The sequence below is a fragment of the Sciurus carolinensis genome, chromosome 5 (assembly GCF_902686445.1).
Source record: "Sciurus carolinensis chromosome 5, mSciCar1.2, whole genome shotgun sequence".
Lineage (NCBI taxonomy): Eukaryota > Metazoa > Chordata > Mammalia > Rodentia > Sciuridae > Sciurus > Sciurus carolinensis.
The window spans coordinates 71,140,963-71,160,215 of record NC_062217.1 but is presented as its reverse complement, the minus strand read 5'-3'; the positions used below and the strand labels follow the sequence as shown (position 1 = coordinate 71,160,215).

General features: G+C 30.7%; 1 protein-coding gene across 1 annotated transcript in view; it reads left to right on the top strand.

The window, feature by feature from the left end:
* The window catches only part of Mycbp2 (MYC binding protein 2), a 269,456-nt gene that overhangs the window by 192,334 nt on the left and 57,869 nt on the right, over positions 1–19,253 (top strand). The window contains 3 exon segments of the mRNA XM_047552904.1: positions 6,612–6,836; positions 7,635–7,767; positions 11,320–11,442. Coding sequence (XP_047408860.1) covers positions 6,612–6,836; positions 7,635–7,767; positions 11,320–11,442 — 481 coding nt within the window.

Sequence of the window (19,253 nt, the reverse complement as noted above, 5' to 3'; positions counted from 1 at the left end):
CATAACATTAGGATTCATTTTGACATAATGATAAAAGTAAGGAATATAATTTGTTCTAATTTAGTCCCTGGTACTTCCCCTTGCTATCTCCTCCTCCTACCCACTGTTCCCTTCCCTCTTCTCTACTCATCTTTCTACTATTTATAGTTCTTTTTTAATTAGTGCCTTGTGGATGTACATGATGGTGAGATTCACTGTGGTATTTTCATATATGTACATAGCAAAGTTAGGGTCTTACAGAAGCAACTTGGGTCTCTGATCATCTCCGTGTATTTATATAAATCACTTTCTGTTTAGATTCATGGGTATTCACTTGTAGAAAGATGATGAACTGGGCATGGTGGCACATGCCTGTAATCCCAGTGACTGGAGGTTGAGGCAGGAGGATCACAAGTTCAAAACTAGCCTCAGCAAATTAGTGAGTCTCTAAGCAATTTAACAAGATCCTGTCTCAAAATTAAAAAAAAAAAAAAAGCCAGGGGAGCGGAGGGTTGAGGATTAGGCTCAGTGGTTAAGTGCCTCCCAGTTCAATCCCTGGTATGAAAGAAAGAGGAAAAAGAGAGAGAGGGAGAGAGAGAGAAAGAAAAGAGAGGGAGAAAGAGAAGGAGAAAGAAAGAAAAGAAAAGAAAACTGATATCTGAAATTTGGGCCACTAACAATTTAGAATAGAAATGAAGGGAAAATATCATTTTGTGGTTTGTATTATAGCATCACCAAGAATTAGTAAAAGTGGCAAACATTTATTTTATAGCCAATTTCATTCTTTTGAAATACCTAATAATACCAGACAGTACTACTTTAACCACACTCCAGATTTCCTGGTTTTGTGTTGTTAATAGGTTTGTGTATATGTGTATACATAGCCTTTTTTAATATTAATAACATTGTCTTTAATTCATATAATGTTTTAAATGTGCTATCCTTAGATGGTTATAAACTGCTTTATTTCATTCTTTAATGATTAAGTTTCTCAAACAGAATGAGGCCAGGTGTGGTGGTACATGCCTGTAATCCCATTAGCTCTGGAGGCTGAGGCAGGAGGATCATGAGTACAAAGCCAGCTACAGCAACTTAGCAAGACCCTAAGCAAGTTATCGAGATCCTGTCTCTAAATAAAATATAATAAAGGGTTGGGGTTGTGACTCAGTGGTTTAGTGTCCCTGCGTTAAATCTGTCCCTGGGTTCAATTCTCAGTACTCCCTCCCCCCACAAAAAAAATGAGGTTGAGGTGGCTAACATAATGTTGTAATAGTTTGTGTACATGCTATGCTTCAATTTCATGAGTTATTTTGTCTGTTTTGCTTTAAAGTTGGCAGTTTTTTAACTCTGTGTTTATCTAGCACAATGAAAGAATTTTATTTGGCGTGTTTGGTGCATTTTCGCTATGATAATTATTCACTTGTTGGTGTCTTCTCTGCCTTGAAAAACTAACAGCTTGGAGTTCAATCCGATATTGTTAATTTACTTGGGTTTCTAGTATGCTTTCATTTTCTAATTTTCTTGACAGAACTTTTCTACCTTTAAAATAGAATTTGAGAATAAAATGACTAATTATTTTGTGTATATAAATACATATATGTGGCCCATATTGCTCTATGAAATTATGCAACTTGAAATCTAACTCATACAGTTTAGTACTGAAAAATTCAAGATTTTGGAGAGATTAATATTTGCATGAGTGTTCATATAAGTAGACTAAAATATACCTAAATTTTCAAAAGCAAGCTATTAATATATTTTATTTTTTTAACCTCCAGCTTTCTATTTGGCAAATTTTTGATACTTGATAAATGCAATTTAATTTGATTATAATCTAGTATGGACTAAGAATTTTGTACAACTGCAGATATTAAAGCAAAAAAGTATCAAATTTGAATTCACATATAACTAACATAAAATCGATTTTATTGGCAGTTTAATACAAGTATTAATCACTTTCAAGTATCATTCTACATTCATCAATTCAGAAAACAGTTAAATTTGCATACAGAAATTAGAGACAGGTTGGGCGCACATGTAATCCCAGAGACTTGGGTGGTTGAGGTGGGAGAATTGAGAGTTCAAAGCCAGTTTTGGGAACTTAGAGAGACCCTGTCTCTACATAAAATATTAAAAATGGCTGGGGATATAGCTCATTGATTAAGCATTCCTAGTACCAAAAAAAAAAAAGAAAAAGAAAAAAAAAAATACAGGTATAAACGTTAAATACCGTCAGCCATCACATTGCTTCTTTTTTAAAAAAATTTTTAGTTGTTTATTTTATTCATTTATTTATATGAGGTACATGTGTGAGTGCCTCACACATGTGAGGCAAGCATTCTACCTCTGAGTCACAACCCCAGGCCACCATATTGCTTCTTTCTTGCTAAATTCATGTGCATTGTTTTTAACAATTGCTTTTCATGTTGCTTTTAATAATAGAATAACTTATGCTAAAAAGTTGAAAATGCTACAAAAAATTCTCAGTATTGTTTTATGTCAAAAGGTCTGACCACTATTCTCTGTGTGGAATAAAAACCTTTGAGCAAATGCTTCACAAATTTTTATGTGCATGGATGAACCTACAAGATTATCATTTTCCCCAAAAGAAAAAAATAAGTTTTTTAGTATGCTTTGCAATGTTTCCACTTTACTTAAAGAGAGGACCCTATTCTCTATCCAATTTTAAATTGGGATAGGGGGTTTGGTATCTGTTTCAGTTTTGTTTTACATTTATTTGTAGGCATATTACTAGAAATTCATTTTTTGTGTGTTTTAGATGTATATTTCTTATTTTGTATATATGTATGTTCATGGTTATATATCTGTCCATACACACACACCCACACACACACACACACACATATATATATATATACTTGAGGAAAATAAAGAACTAAGGAGTAATAAATATATTCTTATTTTCTAAAATGACTTAGAGTCGATTGAGATTTATGGTGTTTCTTTTGCATCAAAATCTTAGATGATGATGATTGTATTTATTAACATTTTGAACATCCTTGGTTTTGGTCCACAATAACCATTTATCACAGTAATTACATAAACATAAAATTGTTCAGTTGTTATCACTAAAAAGAATTTAGTTTCAGATCAGGTAAATATAGGTTGATAGTGTAATATATCTATGTAAAATGTGTATCATTTAAGTAGTCATTGTGAAAATACTGATTTTTCTGGAATTGTGTTAAGTGAATTGATTGTTTAACAAAATTTTTTGGAGCTCAACATAGACATATACTGAGTGTTCTGTGCATTTCTTGAACTTCGAGTTGAAGAAAAATAGACCTGTTTTTTTTTTGATAAACAATTCAGACTGTATCTTTCTTCATGCTTTTCTCAACAAATAACTTTCAAAAACATTTCTAAAACATTTTTTTCAGTTTATAGAAGGAATAAAAATTGAAAAATTACTTAGGTTTTTGTTTGGTTTTACTTTTCTCTTTTCCTTATTTTTTTGCACTTAAAAAGTGATAAGCCAGGCATGGTGACACACACCTGTAATTCAGCAACTCAGGAAACTGAGGCAAGAGGATCACAAGTTCAAGGCCTGTCTTGAGATCCTGTCTCAAAAGTGAAAGGACTGGTAATGTGTTCAGTGGTAAAGTGCCTCTGGAATCAATTCAGTACCAAAAAAAAAAAAAAGATAATTAGTTCACATAACACCATATGCCCTCGTTATTATTCATAATAATATCCTCATTTAAGGAGTGTTAGGGTTTTCTTCTTGCATTGACTGTCTCAAACTTTATAAACAATGTCTGACTCTTAATTTTATTAAATGGCATGACACACTATATCCATGGAGAGCTTTTTGACAACAACTTATTTTTCATAATTTTCTTGGTGTGTGGTTTACTCAGGTGGCTTCAGTTTCCCTTTAGGAAAATAATATCTCAGTATTGGTGCTAGAATACAGAAAAATGTTGTTACTGTGACACATCTTCTGTAGATGATCTTCTGTTCCCTTTCTTTGTTGATATTTTTCTTTCTTAAACTTTGTTGCTCAGAATATCTTTAATGCTAGCCAAGGAGTCAGGGATTTGGACGTATTTTCATGGACTTCCAAAGCTTTTTTTCCCCAGGTGAGTTAACTGTAAGGAACAATCATACATTATTCAGGTATTTCAGCATGTACAACAAATTTTTCATTGTATATTTGAAGGTTTTGCTTAGGATTAATAAAAATTGCTAACAAAAAAATTAAAAAGATCTGTATGAAGAGCTACAATTGAGTTTCCCCCCTTTTCATCAACAGATGTATTCTTAGTAGAAGTGACACTTTGATGTGACTTCAGAGTCCCTATGTTTAGTTTCATGACTAACTTCACCAACAGTTACCTCCAAGTTTAACTTTTACAGAATTTATTTAGCTGGTAGTGCCATGACCTTATGGTTCTTCCGTTTTTTTGCTGACTACCCTTTCACATTGCCCTTTTGAATATTCATCTGAGAACCTGAAGGGAATTAGAAGGGGAAAATTAATATTGACATTCATCAGTTCTTTATCTTAGTGCCTGAATGTCACATTTCTGTATTGAATAAAATGTGATTTTAGAATTGCTGGAGAAAGACATGCAGAGTTATATGATTTCATGTTTATTAGCTATTTTTTATGCTGTTTGATAGAAAAAGACGAATTAGCTTTGTTTTATATTTATTTAAGTAGCTGCATTAAGTATTTGATAAAATATTAACTATTATAGTAAATGTTATCATATATTGCCTCTAAGTAACTAGTTCACAATTATTTGTTTTGCCATCATTTATCTCCCTGTGTTACGCTGAATGATCAGAAGTTGGAATTACTGTTATAAGTAATTAAATGCTCTAAGAATATCATTAAATACCAGGGAAACTTTTTTTTGCTGAATCTATTCATATTTGCTTTTATGTCATATAATTTTTAAAAATCAGTTGTAAATACGTTGAAAACTTGCCTCTTCTACCTATGAAATTGCATTGTTTTTACTGAAACTGATAATTCACAAATATAAAGTTTTAAATGTTTACCAAAAACCTTGTGGATATGGTAGCACTATTTCAAGGTTTATATCTTAAACTCAATTGTAATTTTATTGTTCTCTTTGTATTAATATAGTAGTGTGTAATATAGTAGTGTATTAATATAGTAATGTATACAAATGTACAAGGAGGGCTATATAAAATGCACATTTTTAAACTTATTTTAGTTGTAAATCTGGTCTGCTTTATAAGGAATTAAAAATTCCCATTTCCATTAAATTGACCATTTGTAAACTAAAGAGTATTTGTACATATGGTGTACATTTGTACATTTGGAAATTATCCATAGTACATATACATAGAAGTAAAAAATTATGATTTTTTGTCATCAAAATGGGATTTATAAAGTATTTAGTGAAGGTTAATATTAGGTTTAAATTTTTCCCTGACTAACCATAAATTGAACTAAGAAGTATATAAGAATTTTTGAATCTATTTATTTTTTAGCCTCAGAATTTTAGTTTTAAAGTTCTATGTATATACACATGTACATATTTGCTATTATAAAACTTACTTATAAGGATAGAACTATTCAGTAAAATCTTATCATGTATAATGTTTGTTTAAAAATATTTATAACATTAAATATTAATTTTAAACTAATTTTTATGAATGTTCCATTATGTTTATCTTTTACTCTATTTGACTATAATTCTTAGAGCCCATTTTACTCTATTTAAAAGTGCAATTTCAAAGGAAAATGGCAATGGAAGAAATCCCAGCGGGGCATTTTAATTTACATTTAGGCGAGAAGAATTGGAAATATCAAGGTTAATATTTCTGTTTATTATGTTACAGGAAACAATTCATCACAGCATTCAGATTCAACAGAAAATGTAGAACAAGTTTGTTTCTTTGATCTTAGAATTGACTCTTCATAAATATAAATTTGTTTTATTTACTTAAAATGTAACTTAATCTTTCCAGAAAAAAATACAATTGTTTTCTATTATCTAGCATTAACATATCACTTCATAGTAATGATCTAACAAATCTAGAAAGACATTTCATATATAGTACGTTAAGAAAGTGTAAGTTGCTCAAATCCTATAAACTTATTTCATTTTTAACTAGCAAATATTAAAATGTGGCCTATATTTGTATATATATTTTTTATTGTTATCTGTTTATTAGATGTCTCCAGAGTCTTCATATCATTTTCTCAGTTTATAAATAATTATTATAAAGTGGGAAGAAATGAATATTTGGACTTTTTTGCCCATACCAGACAACATACTAAGTTGTAATAAGAATTCAGAACTATTCAGTGTGGTTTGCATAGTAAATTATTTTGACTTCTCCTTCTTTTGAATGTTGCATTAAAAGATAAGAGGAAAATTAAGAACTACAGTACTGTATGTCTTAAATATGGTGGGAAAAGCCAAAGATTCAGTTGCTCTCCCATATTTCTTCTTTTCAAGTTAATTGAAAGATTCTTTAATAGTGGTATTGACTAATACTTCAGTTATTTCTAGATATTCTCTTTCTTAATTGGTGGAATTGTAAGCTTGCTATGAAGCTATTAAGAGGATATCAAAGTGATAATAGATTTTATTTGTTCACTTTTTTTTTTTTATTCAACTTTTCAGGAACCTAAAACTAATACTGATGACTTTTTCAAAGACATAAACACCTGCTGCCCACAGGAAGCAACAATGCAAGAACAAGATACGCCTTTCTTGCGAGGAGGGCCAGGCATGTACAAGGTAGTGAAGACGGGACCTTCAGGTCACAACATCAGAAGCTGCCCTAACCTTAGAGGTATCCCAATTGGAATGTTAGTTCTGGGAAACAAAGTCAAAGCAGTGGGAGAGGTATGGATTCTTGTAGCTTCCTGACTTCTAAGATACTCATTTCAATGTAATACAAACCAAGCATCTCTTTTTCCCAAAGGTTTCCATTTCCATTCTGGGTTTTTAAATGTTAATGTTCTTGATTTTACTTGTATTGGAAATACTAACATAATTTTTCTTTGCTTCTTTTCTAATAATTCTCATAATTATCTTATGAAAATAACTGGTTTGTATTGTTTATATAAATGTGATATTTGCAAATATCTTTTCATTATTGCAAATGTATCATTATGGATTATCAGAACTTATATTTTATGTGAATCAGTACGGAGAAGTGATCATATACAAAAAAATTCATTTCTTTGTTCCCATTCATAGGTCTCACTGAAGTCCTGAGCAAATAAAATATTCTTTAGTCCACTGTGGCATTTGCCTCAGCCAATAAGCTTGAAGATGTAGTGTGTCATGCTATTTCTCAGTATCAGGGTCATTTTCAACTTGCACTATGGTACTATCACCTAAATAATATCAAGTATGTTGTGTTAAGGACATTTAGATGCGAAAAGTCATGTTTTGGGTAACACAATTACTTAGGTATTATCTTTGCACTTTGAAAAATGTTATTTTAACCAAAGTCTTCAATAAACAGTCATTTAAGAACTTTTTATTGATTTCTGTCTTACCTCAGGCTGTGGTCTTAATTTCAGAAACTGATTTCTTGGTAGAAATGTATTGGAACAATTAAGCTTTTTACTGGTTTTCAACCTGAGTTACCTGAAAGAATCAAGCCAATCAATCATGCTTTTTGTTATGTACCAGGTAACCAATTCTGAAGGTACATGGGTGCAACTGGATAAGAACAGCATGGTAGAGTTCTGTGAGAGTGATGAAGGAGAGGCATGGTCCTTAGCTAGAGACAGAGGCGGAAACCAGTACCTCCGGCATGAAGATGGCAAGTTGGCTTAAATTTGTGATTATTTTGATTACCCTTTGAAATACATATGTTTAATGTTTATTGTATTTCTTTGTCTTAAAGAGACTTTTGTGTGTTTTTTTAAGTAAAAGCAAAACTAGAGGCTTAAAAATCTTTCAGCTATTAAAATTGTTAAATACGTTACTTAATGAATGTCCATGAAAGAAGAAAATTGGAAATATATGAATCCATATTTATATATATGTGCTTTATTTCATTTAGTATGAATTCTGTGTAAGTCCATGTCTGGACATTTTACCCTTTCTACATAGAAGTGCAGTTTTCAAACCACCTGTCACAGTACTTCTCCCAGGCAACTTCATTCAATTGAATTTATTTCAGGAATGGAGCATTGAATAAATGCATAGGAGTTTCCTATTTTGCTGTTAGACTTTCAACTTTCAGCTTTATTTTTTCAACAATGATCCCAGTAAGATTTTCCTTTTTGTCCGTCTATTCTCCTGGTGGCAAAAATTAATTCTTCACAGTTCAGATAGTGCCTTTACCCATAAGAAGCTTTAACTGATCTTTACAGTGTTAAAAATTCCCTCTGTGTCTCTAAACAACTGTATGTACCACTAGAATAGAATTGATGATGTCATAATGAAGTTAATTTTTATTTCTTCATGCCCAGATTGTGAGTCCTTTGTGGACAGGTACAAGGTTTTTATCTTTGTATTCCTAGTTCTTAAACAGTTGTGACGCTAACTAGTTGCTTAAAAAGTTTCATAGATGTAGGTTGAATTATAAAAATAATAGTTATAATATTAAAATAAATATCTAAGCAAAACATCCTAAATTCATAGGATAAGTTTAGGTAATAAGAATGCATACTTCTTTATCCACAACTTAAGATGCTTATAATACTGATTATCCAGAGGTAATATAGACATAAATATAAATAGATTCAATAAAGTTTTGACATTTGCATGGATGTCAAAGTACATTTACATATATTATCTCCCTTTTTCCATATCACAAGCCTTTGAGTAGGTCACATAATCCTCAACTTATAGGTAAGGAAAGTAAAGCTCACAGAATTTAAAATTACTTTCCTGTGATTATACATCTGGTTACATGGCAGATGTAAGCCTTGACCCAGAATCACCATTCATATTTTAAGTTCTACACTCATTATACCATACCACGCATTGAACATCATTTAAAAACCTAATTCCTTCTTTTTTTTTAACCAAATAAATGTTTTTTAGTCAGAGATGATGTGATTGTAAAATAATGTTCTGAGATGATAAAACTATTCATCACTTTATATAGAAAAAGAAAATGTGCCAGGCACAGTGGTGCACACCTATATCCCAGTGGCTTGGGAGGCTGGGGCATAAGGATCACAAGTTCAAAGCCAGCCTCAGCAATTTAGTGAGGTCCTAAGCAACTTAGAGACCCTGTTCTCAAAATAAAAAATAAAAAAGGGTTGAGATTGTAGCTCAGTGGCTAAGAACCTATGGGTTCAATCACCCACCAAGAAAAAGAAAAGAAAAAAGGAGGGGCTGGGTTTGTGGCTTAGTGGTAGAGCACTTGCTTAGCACGTGTGAGGCACTGGGTTCAGTTCTCAGCACTACATATATACAAATAAAGATCCATTGACAGTTAAAAATACATTTTTAAAAAAGAGAAAAAGAAAATGCCTCTGGGTTAAAGCAGACTTTTACAAAATAACCTAATTTTCTATGTACCTACCATATATTACTTTGTTTTTATTACAAGTTTATAAATTTTTAAACAATCATAAGGAATATTCAGAATGGTTTAACTGGCAGTGTTGCATAATGTGTAGGAGTGGACTCTGAAAATGGTTCTACCAGGGTACTTATTCTAGCTCAACAACTTTTTAGTTTGTGACCTTAGTTAGTTAACCCAGTATCTCTGTACCTTAGTTTTCTCACTTACAGAATAACTTTCTAAGTCATGACCTCATAAACTTGATATTAAGACTAAATAATAAAATAGTAATAAAACTAGGAGATGGTATGCTTAGAGTTTAAAATATAAAATGCCCTTCATGCTAAGGAACAAGTATAACTTAGGAAATTGGTTCTCATAAACTTAAAGGGTAGAAGATTCTTCTAAGATAGAATGCTTTTTAAATTCAGTATCATTTCTGGTGAGGTACACATTGCACCCTAACAGAAATTTTTCTGTGTTATCAGTTAATCATCTTTTACTCTTTTGGTATGTATCTAAATGGATAAATGCACACACTTGTACTTGGTCATAATGTAAGTCTTAATATTCTAGTACAAAACATGGGGTGATAAGAAAAGAAGTGATACGATGTTAGCAACTTAAAAAATCACTAGGATTAGTTGATGGGGTATCAGATAATCTACTTATTGGTATTAATATGTAACGGTTTTAATAGAGAAAGGAGAGGATTGGACACCATGCTTATTTTATGAAGAAATGAGAGTAAAACAAATGCATTCCTTGTTGTGAAAATTCCTTATTAACCTTTAATATCAATAGAAAAAGTTTGTAAGCAAACATACTGCTGTGATAAAAACAGACTTCACTGTGGGTGCAAGACCATTACGCTTAGTTACACTAAGCTAAGGTTTGAAGGTAGAGAAAATTACTGTCTTTTCCAATTAGATTACTGTTTCTGTGAAACACACACACACACACACACACACACACACACACAAGAAAAAGAAAAAGAAAAACATTCCACTGCTGAAATGTTATACTGAAGAATATTGCCAATGAAATAAATTCCTTATTTCTCTCTATTACCTTTTGTTTCACAGATTTTATTTTGCCCTTCTTTAACTGATATCAATATTACTTTTTTAACATATTAGTTATTCAGGATCTTATAGCCACTTGATTATTCATAGGAAATGGACTAAACTATTTTATAGGTTCCATTTTGTCATTTGTAAACAATAAAATACTTGCCATTTCCTTCTTAAATTAAGAATTCTGACACATTTGTTGACTTTAGGATGTTATAGTAGACTAATTATGTAGCTTTCTTGATCCTCCTTTCACTTAGGGAAAATATATTTCTATAATAAGTAAATATAACTTAAAACTTAAATTATAATTTTCACATTCATGATTTAAAATATTTTGGTGCTGGATTCTTAGACATTTTGAAGACTTTTTTGAGTACTAATATACAAAATTATTTGATTTCTAGTTTATAAGGTATTCACTTTTGTTTTGTGAAATACCCTTATATAAATATTGAAATTTATAAAACTTGACTGCAGAAATGTTAGTATACATTCTATGATGGTTCCCACCACAGTGAAAGTAAATTGTCTCCTTAAGAACATGCATTTCTTTTATAAATTTCACTGTGTATTTGATAAATGAAAGCAAATACTTAATTATGTGTTTTGCCAGTATTAGGCTGACCTGATAGAAATTTAGACTTACCAAATCTAAATGTGAAGTTATTTTTAAATTTAATCTTCATAAAATCTTTCTTATAATTTTCTCTCTTTGTTATATGAATAGGGAATTGCACATAAGAAATTAATGTTATAGCTGTGGCTTTTATTGTAGAACAAGTTCTTCTGGATCAAAATTCTCAAACTCCTCCTCCAAGCCCTTTCTCAGTGCAAGCTTTTAATAAAGGGGCAAGTTGCAGTGCCCAGGGATTTGATTATGGACTCGGAAATAATAAAGGTAGGCGTCTGAAAGTGAGTCTTTTATTTAATCTAATTTCAAAGGCCTTTTTTTTTGGTTACTTTTTACCATTTATTTTATCCTGTGCACCCACAAATCTTTATTAAATTAGAATTTATTCCTATGAGTCTAACACTCAAAATTTTTACAAAGGTATTATTTTTCATAGTATTATTTTATGAATTTTAGGTAAAGTTTAAGGGAGTTCTTGCTTATTTATTTGTTTTAAAGGCACATATTTTGAGTTTATAAACTAAAGATTATTTGTCACCACATCTATATAAATTAAGCTTTTCCATGCACCTATTATTGAGAGTAATTATAATGAGCAACAAAAAAACTTTCTTAAATGATAAATTTAAAATCAGAAATATTACTCTTAAGTCATAATACATGAGCCTTATTAGATATGTGTGGTTTTGAATGTTTGATGTGGTTATCTTATTAATTTAAAAATATATGATATGTAATGATTGAGTTTATATATGAAATGTAATGATTGAGTTTGGTCTGTATAATAAAACCAAAAAGTGACAAAATGAAAAACAATAACCCTAAGCCATTTGAATGTAAAATATATACAACTGTTTTGGATGCATTAATTGAAGAGACCAGTATCATAGTTTAAACAATAATTTTGGAATAATTTATACCTGAAATTTATCCAAAATTACTTTCAAATTTGATATATTCAGACACATTCTAGTTTTTTCCTACGTACCTACTCCTGAGGCCTTCAAAATCTACCATATTCTCACCAGGTAACATAAAATTGGGAGATGGGTAAAAGAGAAGATAACCCATATAATTGAAATAATTTTACTTTAAAAGTTCATTTAAAGTACTTTGCAGGACTTGATTTCAAGAAATACAGTATGATCATACATGATTCACAAAGCAACTGAAAAAATGAAATAGGAAATACAAAATTATATCAAGATGTAAGAGAGAATTAATGTAAAATAAAATAACTTTCTATTAGGTATCTTAATTATTTTCTACAAAGTATTTTAGGAAGAAAACTTGGCCACAAGATTTCTTTTCGACTCTTGTTTCAGTCTGTCCAGTAGGCTTGGGTACTATCTGCTTGCTCACTTTAGTAGCTTTGCTTTCTGTTAACTTAAGCCAGATCTTCATACTTAAGTAGGGTAAATGGTTGGCAGTGTTTTCTTTGTGTACCTTTCTCTCTACTGTTATCAACTCTTAAATTAAAATTTTAGTGTTTACTCATTGTTACTGTGCTTCTATAATTGTTTTAAAGCCCAGTTTAATTCATATTTATGCTTTCAGCCTTTAAAATGTCTCAATCCATATATGTGTAATTTGTCAAAATACATTCTGCTGTCATGTATAACTAATAAGAACAAATTTTTTAAAAGTTTACCCTTTGAAAAAATTTAAAAAATAAATGTCTCAGTCATTATACTGTGGCTATCATGATAAATCAGTCTTCAAATTGTAATTCATTTGTCAGTCTTCAAAATATAATTTATTAAAACAATTTTTAAGAGACACAAGTGTTGCTGAGAACCTTTGTTATTAAATAGAAATTAAAATATTTCTTTTAAAAATTATTTTGTGAACATTGTTCAAAAATGGCATGCATTTACTAGACTTTTTAAATATTCAAATGAAACAAAGAAACATTAGAAATGTAAATTTGTTAAATATTTATTATCTTTAACAGAGCCTCTCATTTTCTTTAGCTGTTTGTACTGAGATCAAGAAATGGTTTGTAGTGTTTTTCTTAATATTTTATAAAACTTTTTATAATCTACAAAATCCTTCCTGTAAATAGTAGTATTTATTTATTAAAAAATAAAGATGTGTAGCTTGTGTACACAGTTCTTTCCATAAATCTGTCACTTGTTGCTACTTTAGTCGAAATTTTCATTTATGAAACATTTATATTTGGAAAATTAAAAGATTATTTTCTAGTTCACATCAACTAATCTAAATATGGGGCTTTTCCCCTCTTCTTCATCATCTAAACTATTTAACATACTTCTCACAAATAAGGTTATTTAATTATATTATTTTCTTATGTCATATCTTGAAAATATTTTCTATTAACATCCTTTGTATTTAATTATAAGGAAAAATGTCAGAATTCATATTTGATGCATTATTCAAATTAGGTAGTTCATACTTATTTTTGTCTTATAGAAAAACATTTAAAAAATAGAATTAAAAAAATAGAATTTGAAGTATTGATTTATAGATATAAAACTGTTACATTGCTGAGTTACATACTTTGTCCCTTCCGTCCTACATTTTAAAAACAGATCATCATACTATGCTTGTTTTCGGCATGAAATATACTACAGATGAGGCAGGATGGTATTAGTCATTGTTGGACACCAGTGAAAAGACATTACTTACAGTACTTAGATCTTTTATGTATATATAATATCAAGGCAACTTATCATAGATTTATAGATTCTTTATTCTCCCATACATCATGGAAAATATTACATGTGAACTTAAATGGATTTCTTTTTGTAAGAGTGTTGCTATATAGGATTTGGTGGAATGCTTCTATTAAAAAAAGAACTAGCATGCAAAATTTGATCCCTAATTTAAGGATAATTATCACCAACTTCCACACCTTTTCAGTTGGCATAGTTTTATTTAGTGTGTGATTTATCTACATGTCATAAAGCACCATTTACTTTGCCATTTGGGATGTTAATGAATAACAAGTTGTAGTTTTGACTGTTTTGCCCCCTGCAGGTGACCAACTGAGTGCCATATTGAATTCCATTCAGTCACGGCCCAATCTCCCAGCTCCTTCCATCTTGATCAAGCTGCAAAACCTCCCTCTTCCCTAGTCCACAGTCCATTTGTGTTCGGACAGCCCCTTTCCTTCCAGCAGCCTCAGCTTCAGAGTAAGTCTGTCAGCCTTACTTGCCTCATCAAGCATTTCTGAAGCTTTGTTCTGAGTTGTTTATCAGTTAAATTAGTTATCAACTCACCTGACTTCTTTTATATAATTAGGATGTTATCCCCTTCATATTTTTGAAGTATTTAAGCTGTTCTAAGATGTTCTGCAGCTAAGACATTTGTTTTTAATTACACTCTTAATGAAGTGTAGTTATTAATACATGACTATTATACTTTCTATTCTAATCTGATATAAGTAAATACGTACTATAAAACATGTTAAGAAAACATTTTTATTTCAAGTTTTCTTTTTTAACATGCATGACTATGGAAAGCATCAGTTATAAGGATACTTGCATTGCTTTACATTAAAATTTTAGTACTTTGAGATATGCCCAAAAAGATTAGACCTATTTCACTATACTGCTGAGTGGAGAATGTACTTGTTTAGGCCCGTTTGTTTCTTTTAGGTAAATTTGATTGGTATCTATAAAATATATAGTAATTTAGGTTCCCAGATTTTCTCAAATTATCATTTCTTCTCTTCCTTTGTGTTTTGTTGTTGTTGTTGTTGTTCCCATCATATTATACACTGATTATTTGATTCCAGTTCTACATCTAGAATTGCTCTACCCTTTATCCATGATGGTAACTCACATTGATTTCGAAAATAGCCCCAAACACATTACATTTAACTGAAGATTCTTTTCTCTTAATTACCCTCCTGAGCCTTTCACACACCCATCTCAACTCTTTGCAGTTTGACATAATATGCTCTTTTAGGTATTCAGTTCTCATATTGGCTATATAATCACATTAACTGAAAGAGATACTTATGAAAGTCTCAATTTAGACACCCATTGTTTGGATCCAAATACATGACTTTTTGTTTTGATAAAGTACATTCACACTTAGATCTAAGTTATTTTTCTATAAAAAGGGTTTAGTAACCATTTTTAGAGTTAGTTAAGAAATGCTGGCTGATTTTGTTTTTAAAACGGAGTATTACCTTGTTAGCAATAATGCGATTTGTTATTATATTATTTGCCCAAAGTAAAGAGTTTATAATAGTATAAACTTTGGGGTTTGCCTTGTACATTAGGCATGATTAATGTAGTTAGTTTGTACATAAAAATGATACAACTTCTAGCTTATTTCCATGTCTGTTCATGTACTTGAATGTCTGTTCATGTACTTGAATGTTCATATTACTTGAATGTCTCTTAAAAGAAAATATCAAGGAAACAGACTAGTGTCACCTGTGAAATAATGGGTTTTTTTTCTGTGATAAGCATTATTTCAGATGAAAAAAAAAAGTTTGAAGACTTAGCTTATTAATTTTATGGAACAACAGCCTGTGTACATTTAGATGTACCCAGGTTGCAGAATGTTTTAAAGATAAGGACGGGGTGGAGGGGTGGACATCACTGTCAGTCAGGTTTAAAATTCATATGAGGAAATTCATATTCATTCATACTCAGATTCAATTTTAAAAGAGAAATTTCCCTGATAATGATGTCATATCAGCAGCAGACAAAAGACTAAGGCATCAGGACCCCTTTGTTCCACCTAAAGGATCATTGCAGGTCTTAACAAAAAGAATATAATTACTATTTTTATTTTATTAAATTTAATAGATAAAATATTTTAGAACAAAATGTAAAGACCATGATAAAATTATATTTCTCTAGACAACAATTTTCTGAGTGACATTGTATCAATATAATGTTATACATACAGTGTTATGAGTATGACTAATACCACCAGGTCCTTACCACATCTAGGAGCAAATTTGAAATCATGGCCTGGATAATCTTAATTACCAGTGTTTTGAATTATCGCTTTTCTGTACTCAAACAGTGGGGGAGGTATTAGACCTTTTACACAACCTTTTACTCTCAGCAAAATATCACTGAAGTTTAACTTCCAAATTACAGATAGAAATCTTACTGTATTAGTATAACTAAAAAAGAATAGAATCTGAACAATAGTTTTAATATTTTGAAAATACTATAGAGTTGTTTTTCACATTATATTAGAAAAGGTTATTGAGTGCTTTCTGTTAAAATTCCCTGAATGAAACATTTCTTTTCAGAATTTCAGTGCCTTGACTCCATGTACAAATAGAGAAACGACATGTATCCCATTTGTATACAATAAAAAAAAAGGAAATTAAAAAAAAAGAAAATACAACATTGGTGTACCCTGGTAAAAATAGATAATACAAAAACAAAAAAAGACAGGAAAAAAAAATTCCTTAGTGTTATAGCTTAAATTCCCAAGTAACTAGAAAAATTGTACAGAGAAGCACGTATCAAGTATTTTCATGATATTAGTTACCTTCTGGGTTTTATCCCTGAAGTGTTTTTTTTGGTTGTTGTTTTGTTTTTGTTTTTTAACTAGTCTTTGGAATTTAAAATAATCTGGCACATAATTGATAATTTTTAAACTAGCAAAAATTATAAATTATTTTAGCTGTTATTATAATAAGATAATTAAAAGAATAAAAATTATGAATTTTCCTATCTTAACTATGTTACATGTACCTTTATAAAAGGGCATGAGAGAGAGTTGGGTACATACAGAATTTCTCTTTATTATTCTATTACTTTTTTATTTCAAAATCAGTTATATAGTTTTTGGAATTGCTAAGCACTTTGACAGTAAGATTCTGGTAGACTGAAGTGGGGAATATACCTGTAACTGCTTCTTTTTTTTTTTTTTTTTTAGAATATTACATTCCCAAAATAATATTTATCTTAAAGAGAATACTACATTTCATATTTTCATTGTCTTTTCTCATTTTTAAAAACTTTTTATGTCACGTCACTGCTGTGAGTGTGTTACACTTTATGGTATTCAGGAACCTTTATGACAATAGATAACTAAGGTTATCACTTCTTCAATTCAAGATCTTGTGTTTCTTAATATCTTACATAGAAACTAAAGCACTTACTTCAAGAAGAGAAAGAGTATTTCTTTCTCTTTGTAATTAAATTAATAGAGTAAATGAGTAAGTAAAAACAATATACAGTAATGATATGATATCTCATAATTCTGGATTTATAGTGACTTTATTCTAAGCAAAATCCTCCAACTGAAAAATTATAGTTCAGATGATCATGCCTAATCTTTTATTTTATCATTTTCTGCTTGCCTTCCAAGAGGCCAAATAGTTTGCTTTTATTTCTTTGGTAGAAAAAAATTGGTAATACAGCTTAAGACAATTTTACAATCTTCCAGAGATTTTAAACAAATTAATACAACATATGCTAAAACATGTAGTTCTTTTCAAACCCAGGTATTTTAGTTATAAGTTATCTTCAAAAAAGATTTTTTCTATCATAGTTACATGTCATACTCTTAAATGGGACCAGTAAAACTATTAAGCCAGGCATGGTGGCACACACCTGTAATCCCAGTGGCTAGGGAGACAAAGGCAGAAGAATCATGAGTTCAAAGCCAGCCTCAGCAAGAGTGAGGTGCTAAGCAACTCAGTGAGACCCTGTCTCTAAACAAAGACAAAATAGGCTCAGTGGTCAAGTGCCTCTGAGTTCAATCCCCGCTTCCTCCCCTGACAAAAAAAAAGTTAAATGGGGGTGAAAAAGTCCATTTGACTACCTGAATGAATATTTATTTACATTTGAGAATTACTAACATTCTTAAAGCACTAATTGGTTCCCTTACCTTGTAGAAATACATCACGGAAGATTTTCAGCTCAAGTTTTCCCTCCAGCTGCTCATTATTTTTAAAATTACATGATCCATTTGAGCTCTTTTTATCTTACCCACATATAAGATACCTAATAAACATTACCTGCTAATATTACACTTACTACTTTACATGCTCCAAGGAAGAACTAGAAAATGTCACAGAGAGATGACAGGCTATTCTCAGTTGTGGAATGAGGCGCAGGTAAGAATTTAAAAAGGGATAAGTGAGGTTTTCTAGCTGTTTTTTTGGTCTATTTTTACAGCATAACTTGATTATTTAGAGATTAATTCTTAATGTAAGTAGACTATATTCAGATATTCATAATAATGGCAGCAAGAAAGTCAGGTTTTTGGTAACAGTTAGATCATTTTGTCCTGGAGTATAATCATAACCCAGTGTCTGTCATTCCTTGTTTTTTTTTGCCTGCAGTGAAAGTGTGTGGATGGAGTTCTTGACTTAGAAAGGAGGCCTGTGTTATAGTTCTGTTTAGTTTGCTCTAGTTCTGCTTCCAACCAACTTGTGACAATAACCAACTAAGGTCTTTTTCAAACCTGCTAAAGAAAAAATTGTATGATGATTTTCAACAAAGATTTTAGGAAGCCAGTTCAACTTTTACTCAAATATTCAAATTCAGTATATTTTTTTACAGCATCCATTACAATGACAAATGTATTTATTTTAATTTTGGCTCTAACATCTCTAGCACCCCTACAAATTCTTATCATTTTAGTCCTGGACCTGGATTTATATTCACTCAGCAGAGCCATCTTCCCTAGGCTATGAAAACCTTGAACCAGGTTATTTGCTTCTTATATCAGCGATTTCTCAACAAGTATTTATTATGCATTACCCACAAGCCAGGTAACTATTCTAAGCACTGGCTGTTCAAGAAACCAATTTGGGAGAGTTTGGCAGAGAACTCATGGTGGCTTTACCATAGTAGTAGCCAAGGAAATGATAATAAATCATGGAATATTGGATTTATTTTGAAGAGGAACCACCAAAATTTGCTTACAATGAACACGCTTTGAGAAGAAGGAAATAGTAAAGGGTGAATTTAAGTTTTTTGCTTAGGCATTCGGTAAAATGTTTTTTCTATTTACTATGAGGGCTGTGAGAGAACCAGGTTTGGAGGGGAATAACAGGGCTTAATTTTGGACATCATACTGGTAAGCTATTCTTACATAACAAACCCTAGAACTTATGGTTAACT